This window comes from Acartia tonsa, chromosome 6 (assembly GCF_053477335.1).
Source record: "Acartia tonsa isolate MP-2025a chromosome 6, ASM5347733v1, whole genome shotgun sequence".
NCBI lineage: Eukaryota > Metazoa > Arthropoda > Copepoda > Calanoida > Acartiidae > Acartia > Acartia tonsa.
Genome location: NC_137265.1, coordinates 40,730,729 through 40,742,280, shown reverse-complemented (window position 1 = coordinate 40,742,280; position 11,552 = coordinate 40,730,729). Strand labels below are relative to the sequence as shown.

General features: G+C 33.4%; 1 protein-coding gene across 2 annotated transcripts in view; it reads left to right on the top strand.

Moving 5' to 3' along the window:
* The first annotated feature begins 6,872 nt into the window (after positions 1–6,872).
* LOC145322677 (microtubule-associated protein RP/EB family member 1-like) overlaps positions 6,873–11,552 on the top strand; it is a 28,870-nt gene continuing 24,190 nt past the window's right edge. Inside the window, exon 1 of one of the 2 annotated variants that reach the window (XM_080164873.1) lies at positions 6,873–7,008. Coding sequence is in view for 1 of the 2 variants with exons in the window: in XM_080164872.1 (XP_080020998.1) it covers positions 9,518–9,520 (3 nt within the window). In the remaining variant the exon portion in view is untranslated. Of the gene's footprint in view, positions 7,009–9,411; positions 9,521–11,552 lie in introns of those variants that run through there. The other variant, XM_080164872.1, reaches the window with a different exon arrangement.

Genomic DNA, 11,552 nt, shown 5'->3' with positions numbered 1-11,552 from the left:
CGGAACGCAATCCTAGCCGTTCTCGAAATCTTAATCTCAAGCCCTCCGAATGACCAACATGTGAAGTTTACAAATGTGTATTTATTACCATGAAAACAGTGAGTCTAAAACAAAAATATAAGAATTAATATCATAAAATTAATGGTTATTATTTTTGTAACATCGAGGTTGCGTGATTTCAATTTAATGAAAAATATGAAATTTATAAAAAACTTTAAATTGGCACGAATCATATTAAATAGCATCAGAAATTGATAATTTTAGAATAAAATGATCAATAATATAAAGGAAAATATTCGTATGTCAAAACTTAGCAGTTAAATGGTCTATTTATTGAAAAATTAATGTTTTAAAATTTCTTCATAAAATCATACCATTTTACACTTAATTTCAAGAATTAAAGATAAATTCTTACCACATATGATGTCAAACTAAGCAGGAAGGCTTATTTGAGATATTCCACACATCAGAGCACATGTATATTAAAGCAATACATTATTTTTATTCACTTAGCTCCTCACGTGGGACTAATCAAAGGAAAAGTGCGCGTTTCTTTTGTCCGTTTACAAGCCACGCGCCGCGCGGAGATAGTTAGGAATGCCGCGTAACACACTCATTCTCTAGGAAATTTGGTGTAAGGAAACAGGGATTAATGGGTTCGAACTTGCCAGGGAATACAAGAAAAACATACCGAAACACACCCGTCTATTCACTGGGAATCGAACACAATACCTCATCTTTGCAATATGCGTGCAGACAGTGTCCACGAAATCACAATCTCACAACACATAAACCACAAGAGTTTAAAATGTTATGGCCATAAGGCCTAAAATTAATTATGGTAACTCGCGAATACCACAATTACTCAAACCGAGTCCACTACCACATAAGGATAGGAATAAGGAATGGGAAAAGCATTCAACATTCATGAATTGCACATTTACCACTCACACATCTCATTATATCATGGCCTCATAATCTCAATTAAAATTAGAATTACAGACCATGTAATTGCGAATACATGAATTAATAATCAATAGTACCTAAACTTTGATTAGGTATCTACATAATAATAGGCAAATGATTTTTATATTAAAAATCGCATCAATAATTAAATAATCAACTCAAACTTTTTTCATCAAAAGAAAGAAAGATTAAATAATGACATTTTTTCTACTAAATCTTTTTGCTAGAAAAGAAAAGTAAAATTTCATAAAAAACTTCTCAATATTTAGCATTTTTCTCCGGCGGAAAAATACTCGTGCTTACATCTAAACAATTCTCAGATAAGATAGGTAAGATCCTTAAATCTAAACATGTTTTATAAAATAGATACTTAAATCTAAATAAAATATGACTGTAAAAAATCATCAAATTTCGGAAAATTAAAATTTCATAATTTTAAATCTTCGTGAATTAAAATTGCGTAAAATTAAAATTGCAACTGAAATATGCAAATTAAATTTACCAAAATAAAACAAAAGCTCAATATAAGAAAAGAACTTCTCTAAATGCTGAATTTGCAATTTCTCTCTGTTTTAAGAAGAAAGCAACTTATACATATTCAAACAGTCATAATTAAGGCAATTTGGGGCCTCAGTTAGAATGAACCCCTCAAGATACAAACTAACAATTCTTTCAATATTAATAATGCCATGTTCCAGCTATCCTGTCGGACGTTATGTCTTTCCATCACAACTTTTGATACTGCATAATTTTTAACAGGATTTCTGGCGCAGGGCTACATCAACTGAACAAACATAATTAGTGATGTTTAATCAAATCAAAAATAAAAGAATCATGAATAATTCAAAGAAACTTTTAAAATCATCAATCAAAGCAATCGAAATTAAATCAAATTATCGTATGCTTTAGTTTTGCCGTTCTGCGGTATGTCTGGCCGAGGAAACAGAGCTAAGATACACCGTAGAGCGGTCTTATTAAGCTTAATTCTACGATACTCAAAGAATCTACTTAATTCAAGGCGAAAAAAAATCTGCATTTTTTCTTTAGATACATCAGTTCAAAGGTAAATAGTAATAAATTTAATATGCATGTAATATTAAATTATTTATGTGATTGTAATAAATCATAAAGAAATATTTAAATGATGTAAAACTCTCATTTGTTAATTTCTTATCATATTAAGTTTCAATCCAACAAGGATAAAATTGTTTATATCTGCGCAGGTACCTAGGAAATTTTCTGCGAAAAAATCCCTGGTCCCGGAAAGACTTAAATCATTGAAAAAACTTACGTAAACGTATAAGAAACTTAAGTTTGCATTTCAAATGAAAAAAATCTTGCATCGATTTGAAAGTTTTAAACGAAATTGTATCAAAACTTGCGTTACTTATAAATCTTAAGAAATGGTTAACTTCTTTTTACAAAAAAAATACATTGAAGCAGTATTTTAATATATGCGATAAAAATGAAGGTAGAGTTAATTTAAAATATGCATAGTTTATCTTAAATTAATTCTGTGATATTCAAATAAAATATTAATCAATATTTTAATAATATTATACATCGTGTTCATTATTATAAATGCTTAAACATGAACGAAAATACATATACCTAGGAAAATAATTGCTAAAAGTATTTTCTCAAGGTTTAAAATTGTCCGAAATCGCTAGGTACGTATATTACTACGAATCTCTGCTCTCGGAATGAAAAAAAATCTTTACGCGTGGATTAATAGGAATCCCAGCTCCCGGAGTGACCAAAAAAAACTTTTGTACATGAATTGTTAAGAATCTCTGCCTCCGGAATGAAAGAAAATCTTTGATTTGCTTACAAATTTAAACAAATATCTTGATTTTTTGCGATAATCTTTTAAAATAATAATGAGGAATATTTTAAACATTATCATAATAATATTACATGTTGTTTTCTTTACTTTAACGCATTATTTCATATGAGAATCTGAGAAATAACATTTTTTAAGTAAACGTGAACCATAAAAAAAAACTAGAAAAATAATTTGTAAAAAATCTATTTTTCTCAATTTAAAATCTGCAAATCATTTGGTATTTAATACACACAAACTTTTGCTTTTCAAAATCATACTTAAAGAAACAAAATCTTTTTAAAATCTGCTCTAAAAGTCTAAACAGTTTTGTAGAATTCTTGTGCTTAGGTATGAACAATAAAATTAGTTGAATAATGAATACTTATTCTTTACAGAACCCATTTGGTTCCCTTCACAAGCCTAATATACAACTTGTGATATATTTTTTTCTTTAAAGATCATTTTCACATAATAGTTCATGTTGTAGATTAGATATGTGTGGTTTGAAAAATTTCAATGACTTTCTGGCGGCAACACCCGCCATATTTCCAACCGCCATTGGCAGGCCTCTTACCCTGCGTCGGGCGGCCAGCTTGGCAGCAACCAAGTCGATTCTTGATTCATAACACCACCAGGGCACGTAATAAAAGTGTGGCTGTCATAAAACTTAGAATCATCTACTGGCTTTTGTCCGGCCGGAACCGAAACTCCCGTCGGCTCTTGTCCGGCCGAGACCGAATTTTTTATCGGCTCTTGCCCAGCTGGAACCGAAACTCCCGTCGGCTCTTGTCCAGCTGGAACCAAAACTCTGATCGGCTCTTGTCCAGCCGGAACCGAAACTCCCGTCGGCTCTTGTCCGGCTGGAACCGAATCATTCAGCGGCTCAACACCCGCCGTAACAAAGTTATCAACGACTACAGTATCGTTACCAATATCATCAGGAATAACTGCAGCACAACTAACATCATTATCAGTAATAACCACGGCAACACCCGCCGTAGCCAGGTTGTCAACGGCTGCAGCACTAGCAGAACCAAAAGGTGCATCAGCAGCGTTACAAGCAGAACCAACAGGTTCAATAATAGCATCACAAGCAGCACCAACAGTCGGCTGCGGCTGAACATCTGAGCTTTCTGGTTTAAAAAACCCTATAGCTTCACTTTCCAACTCGAAATCTGAGCAGACAACATACCTACTCTTTGCTAAACCATTAGCACTAACGGCAAAATATCCAGATCCAAACAGGCTGGAGTAAAGCATGGTTTCTCCTACTGAACGTTCAGAGTAGGGAAACATCGATGGGTGCAGGTGCCCTACGAGCAAATCAACCTGCCCATTAACCAAAGTAAAATCTTCAGGTTTCATATCAAACAAAACAGCTGCTTCCACAGGATTTATGGAGCAGATCGCCTCTTCAGGACCAATGAGAGGCACTACCACAGGTTCTAACATGTGATAATTCTTGTGTCGATCAATTAAACATAACTTGACCGTCGGGAGACATTTAACTTCACCGTCAGCTAGAGAAATTCTTGCTGAACGTCCAGTAAAAGGTAACTGAAGTTTATTAACAAGTGACTGGGTTACCATTGAAGTAGTTAAACCAGTGTCCCACATGGCATTCACTGGGACCTTCTGGCGATTAATGTCAATGACGTCTAATTGTTGTAACATTAACATTAGATTCGCCTCAGGGGAAGTATGTACTTCATAGACGGCGGCAGCCATATCAACACTCTCATGCAAAAGGTTGTTATGGGCCTGACCACAATTGTCCACTTTGCAGCCGCCTATTACATCTGCCTTCGGGCAATCCACAGATTTATGCCCTTTTTGCAAACAAATCCAACAGCATCCAGCACTCTCCACAATACTCTTCCTGTCTGACACTGACAGGTCATGAAATTTCGGGCACTTGTAAAGTAAGTGCATATCATTACAGCCACTAACAAAACATGACTGCTTCATCTTAGATTTACCAGGTTTACCTACGGCGGTAGCGGCTGTCGCAGGGTTACCTTTCTTCTTAGAGGGGGTGTCCATATCAGTCGAACACCTCATTAAAATGGCGCCACGCTGTTCTTCAATAATCTTTAACAGCTTTGGGACGTTTGGGACATCCATCGAGCCCAATGATAAATTGAGCTTATCTTGAAAATCACGTGGCAACTTCTTGGATAACATCTCAAGAAGTATCACGGTCAACCACTGGCTGGTGGTGACCTCATCATCTTCATCATCTTTAGTCAGCTGCTCCAGCTGGCTAACTGCACCACCAAACTCTGCTAAGACTGTCACAATCTGGTTGGAGTCCGATGGTTTAGATTTCTTCTCCCATTGGTTGAAAAGGCAGAGCATCTGACGTGTTTTGGACTTAAAACGTGCGTCAAGGTAGGCCCACTGAGATTCATGCGATTGAATCTGAATTAACTGGAGTCTAAGCTCTTTATTTTTACAGACCTTTTCACTGCTCAACAATAACTGTAAATACGACGGGTCTTGTCCTACAGTAAGCTTTTTAAAAGTGTCTTTAAAACTTACATAGGAAGCTTCCAGGCCGTCGAAAGATGGAAGAAGACGTTCGTCGACACGATTCATATATCCTGGCGTGAACATAGAACCGGCGGCGAACTGTGGTGTGCCAAACGGTGACACAAATGGCGATGCTGTCGAGGCACCCGCCGTCGTCGTGGGTGGCTTCACAGGTTCAAGCTTAACCTCAGCCAGACGTTTCATCAAAGCAGACAAAGTGTTTATAATTGCATCAGGTAAGGGAAAATATGGCCCTTTAATAACTTTCACAATCTTCAAACATCGATCATAAAGTTCAGCCTGATGGTTAGGCAAATTATCACCAACAACATCAACAACACTTTGAATGTCACTAAGCTCTTCTATAGCATCAAGAGCATCTTTCAAGGCACTATAGTCTTTTTGTACAGTAACTATATCAGAATAAATGTCACTAAACTCATCAAGCTCTTGGATTCTCAAACCAAGCTTGCTAAAACCGACCATGATGCTGTCAAATGTCTCGAACTTGTCATGGACAAGGATTGATTCCTTAGTGAGATGTCTAACATTAAGTTCTGAAGTATCACTGACCAACTTCATCACTCTATTTAGCTCACTGGTTAGGGCATCAACGGCTGGACGCAGCCGCTTACACAATTGATCACCTTTATTCTTTTTAGGACCCATAATTGTCACTAAAGTTAACTGTACTGATTACGACTATAATAATGTGTGTTAAGGTATCACAACCAACACATTCAAAACTTCACAGATTCTTCTTAGCAACATCTGTTCTGTCTTGTTTTCATTGTTTCGGAACGCAATCCTAGCCGTTCTTGAAATCTTAATCTCAAGCCCTCCGAATGACCAACATGTGAAGTTTACAAATGTGTATTTATTACCATGAAAACAGTGAGTCTAAAACAAAAATATAAGAATTAATATCATAAAATTAATGGTTATTATTTTTGTAACATCGAGGTTGCGTGATTTCAATTTAATGAAAAATATGAAATTTATAAAAAACTTTAAATTGGCACGAATCATATTAAATAGCATCAGAAATTGATAATTTTAGAATAAAATGATCAATAATATAAAGGAAAATATTCGTATGTCAAAACTTAGCAGTTAAATGGTCTATTTATTGAAAAATTAATGTTTTAAAATTTCTTCATAAAATCATACCATTTTACACTTAATTTCAAGAATTAAAGATAAATTCTTACCACATATGATGTCAAACTAAGCAGGAAGGCTTATTTGAGATATTCCACACATCAGAGCACATGTATATTAAAGCAATACATTATTTTTATTCACTTAGCTCCTCACGTGGGACTAATCAAAGGAAAAGTGCGCGTTTCTTTTGTCCGTTTACAAGCCACGCGCCGCGCGGAGATAGTTAGGAATGCCGCGTAACACACTCATTCTCTAGGAAATTTGGTGTAAGGAAACAGGGATTAATGGGTTCGAACTTGCCAGGGAATACAAGAAAAACATACCGAAACAGCCTTACTATTTACGCCAGCTCCGCAGATTTAAATCCGGCAACCCTGATTTGAGTGAGTGGTTAGAGACCTTCTACAGGGCAAAGCCCAAGGTCAACAGTTGCACAATTTTTATATACATAAACAACAACAACAACACAACCTGCAAAGTCAGGATAATAACAAGGACCTTTATCAACAACAACAAAAAAGGTTGAGCAATTAAAGTTTCTTGCTTTTTATTACCCATGATTTTTGCTTTTGTTTTTATATCTTGCTGTCAAGAAAATGCATTGTTGTAGTGTAATAAGGTTTGTTGAAGTGAATTAAAGTGAGAGAGAGAGAGGGAAATTATATAGCAACAGAGGTTTGTGTGTGATCCTGCCGTTTTCCTCTTAATATCATTGGATATTGTAGAATATGTGGATATTGTGACAGGGAAATTTTCGTTGTTGCTAAAATAGTCCTCAGTTATTGGTCAATACATTTATTCATGGTCAGTGAAGGGGATGGGTTAAAGTCATAAGGAGTGGTGGGTATAGTTATATTAGCCAGCTGGGAGAAATATTTTATCAGGGTATGCAAGAATATCTCACAATATCCATGTATTTAATATCCATTGTCATTTGTTACCTATGTATATTTGTATCTATATGATGTCATATTTTCCTTAACTACACGGTGAGATCTATGACAAATTAAGTCTAAGGTTCTTGTCACCCAAAACAATTTCTGAAAGTTTTAAATGTAAAAGAAGTAAAATTTGTTTGTTGACTTGAATTTTAACTGCAATATATTCTTTTATAAACATGTATACGTGATAGAATCATACTAATGATTTGAACAGCTACTACTTTAGCTAAGTAAATATCATCATTGTATAAGAGTTTCGTTCTTTTTACTTTTTTTGGCTTAAGGGATAGTAATACAAGTTTACGAATTAAACTTTTTATATCATGTCAAGTAAAATCAATAAATAAAATTCTTAGAAATTGGAATAACAGATGTTCTCATAAAATTGTTCCATTAGAATTAAACCCACTCGGGATTGCACTCAAGTAATGGGCCTTAAACTTCCAATAGCCTAATGATCTTAATCTCCTAGAGGGATCTTAAGATATAATATAATGGCTGATAAATTGATGTGCATCCCCAATGATGATCCACAAAATTAGCCCTTCTGTAGATTACAATTGGAACACTCAACTTAAAGAAACAGCTAATCAAAATTCTATAATAGTCCCTAAAGTTGTTGAGCCAACGAATAAGAAAAATTTATTACAAAACTTTGGGAACTAGTTTAATGAACAACCTATAATGTACACTCTGTCCCAGATTTACCACAACAACTAGAAACTTAACCTAACCTAATCAAAAAGACTTCTTTCTTTTAGTGATGTCACTATATACTCTATGGCTAATGTTCGACTGTCTTGAATGCTTCATGGATGTTGTTATCCTTGTTTAATATGAATAGAGTCATCAATAAATATTATATTTTGACCAATAAAAATTGTAACTAGCCCAAAAATGCATTTAACATGATAACCTTTGACATAATTACCTTTTTATTTGACATTCTTTTATATTTAATTGTTTTATTGACATTTTCATTTATTTTCATTGAAAATGTTTTTTTTATATTAATATTTTTGTAGGTTTTTAATTTCATTGCATTTTTCAAGATCCAAGATATTTAAACACAACAATGTTAGGCCGATATTTTGAAGCGTTTTGGTTGATTCAAAGTAACTCAAAGTATAAAAAAATACGCTATACTTCTACATATATTACTTTAGCCAAAAAAAGGTTTCTTTTTCATAGAGTATCTGGTGTAAGATCCAAGTAATGATTAATCCATTAGTATCTATTTGTTAATAATGCGCTTATTTTCAACATTTTGTCCTTGTTGTTACATTTTTTATACAATATTTTATTAAAAACTGTAAAAAATCAATAATATGCTTTTTACTAATGTAAAATAAACTTGTAAAACATTGTTTGAAGCCGTAATTGTCCAAACTTACAAGAAACAAAGATAAAATCATCCATGAAAGTGAAGCTCAAAATTATATAATTATAAATTTTTAAGTTTGCACTTTTTTGCAACGAATGAAAATCTAAAACCAGCTTCTTGGGAACATTTTTACATCCCAAAAGGGCTCCAGGGGCACTTTAGGGGAGGAGAAGAGTTGTCCCTCCACTTAGAATTTTAGTTATAACTACCAAAAATCTGGGGGAGATTATTCTTGGATGGGTGGAAGTATCCTCCCCCTAAATAGTTAAAAGCATTTCCTGGATCTTTAAAATGATTCATTGTATGGAAAGCCATATCGGTTCAGACACACTTAGAACAAAAATAAGTTTAAAGCCCAAACGAATCTTTTTTTGTAGTAATAATAGAATTATTTATTTAAATTTTTTTAACTGCAATGTTGTATATTCGACATTCATGAAAAATTGCGTAATACGTACATACCTTAATAATAAAGAAAAGCTTCGCTATCATAAAAAAGTCAAAACAAGCCGCCGTGGTTTTCATGCAGAAAAAAGAGGAGGCACATCAAGGGGAAATTTTGACGGTGGGGGTTTTACTTTAGTTTTTCTTGCATTTTAGTTTATTATCGACAAGGAATAGAAACATAACATAAACTTTACTGTCTACAATATAAATTTGTTGAGTGTTATATTTTAGTAACAATAAAAGGAATAAAAATAGAATATGGTAAGTTTTGTTTTTATATTTGTTTTTTTTTAATGGCTTTTCTATAATTATTCGTCAGATTACGTCCATCCTATTATATAAAGTAGTAAGCTTTTTTGTCTGTAGCGAAGGGTCTCGCCAACCGCTGAACCGATGCGGTCCTCCTTTACAGCTTCTTATGGGTCTCCGGATGGTTTAGGCTAATATATTTTTATAAAAAAAAAGTATGTGTATGGTTTTAGGCTATTTTTGTGCCCATCCATATCCCTTCGAAAATAGAACCTCTAGATGCTAGGGGTGTAGCCACTAGTATGTAATAATTTACAAAATAATTTTATATTCTAAAAACTTGAAATGTTTTTACACTTCTTAACTGATTAAGTTCTCCAATTCTCCAAGACAAGCTTCATATATCTTCATATGCTGTTTTACAATTGAATTAAACTTTTAGGATGGTTTTAGTCAATTTTTCTGTTAATAATAACTTAACCATTGCAATGTGTAAATTTTAGGATATACTATCTCTACGTTAAATATTGTTATGGTTTTAGGCTATTGCCTAATCTACCTTTCCAAAGAATAAGCTCCTAGATGCTAGGGGCGAAGCTACAACTAGTAATGAATCAAGAAACCAATACGTGATTTCAGCTGTCATTGGGGGCAACACATAGTAGAAATGACGACCTTTTTATCTGCCCCCCAAATATTATTTTATATTCATTTCGCTTGCTTATTCCTGCACGATGCTTGCGAAAACAGGCTATAACCAAATATTGTTCTGCTTCAATTAATTTAAGTGTTGAAATTATGTTAACACATTTTCCGATATGGTTCTAATCCGATTGATTTTTGCTGGATTAGAACCAGTTCTGATCCATACGAAAAATAACAAATCTTTTTGTGTTATATTTTTCTTTTGTTAATTTTTAAATGTAAGTCCACGAGTATTTAGAGACCATGAGAAAGACTAAACTACATAACTTTTGTGTCACTTTTGAGGAAGACGATTCCCTTTTCTTCCATCTCTTTTGAAGAGATATTCTTCCCTCCTTCCCTTTTTCTTTTTCTTTATATGACGTCATATAGGAATCGTCTTCCTCAAAAGTGACACAAAAGTTATGTAGTTTAGTCTTTTTCAGAGACCATATCTCAAAATCTGGGGAATAACCTAATACTAGTTTTCCTTGATATAGTCTTAGTCTAGTTGAACCTAAGATCATAAGTAACGGACGGACAAACTTACAGCATCAAATTGTTCTTTAACTATTATCTTACGCTATTTTAGACTTACGAATAAAATCCTTTCTAGTATGGCTTCGAAACAGATTAATATCCGCTGGACTAGAACCGGTTCTCAACCATATCGAAAAATCATGTATAGCATGATAAAGAAAATCTTTAAATTTATACTAGAGCGGAGCCACTAGTTTTTATATAATTCCAAAACCAAGTACATATAATTATATAATACCTTTATTAAGTTTAAATTATCTAATAAAAAATTGGTATCAAATTTAAGGTTAATTCCTAGTCAAAACTCAAAGGAATTACTCTTTTATAGCTACAGCAATTTATTTTACGAAATTAAATAGTTCCAGACAGTTGTATATAATCCTATTATGTAATCAGTAAGTTTTTTTTGTCTGAAGTTTAAGATTTCTATGACTACCAAACCGATGGAGCTCTTCATTTAAGTGAAGCTTTACGTAGGTGTTAGGGTGGTTTTAAGCTATTTTGTAGTAGTAGTGCAGCATTGGAAGTTAAATTAGTAGAATAAATTAAACTTTAAATGAAAAAATATCCTAAAAAAGCTTATACACTTATACACTTTGTTTGTGTGATATAAGCATGAATAGTCGTATAAAAATAACTAGTTAAAGAGTATCTGGTGGCTTTAATAAAAGCTTTTCTTAATGAATAAAATGAGCGTTTTAAGTAAAACTTTTATGTATCTAAGTCACTATTACTTTTTCAGAAAATTTATTTCTGGTGCTAACTCGTGAACCATTTAGCGGTTGCGCCCCTATCATTTAGGAGCATCAAAACTAAAACC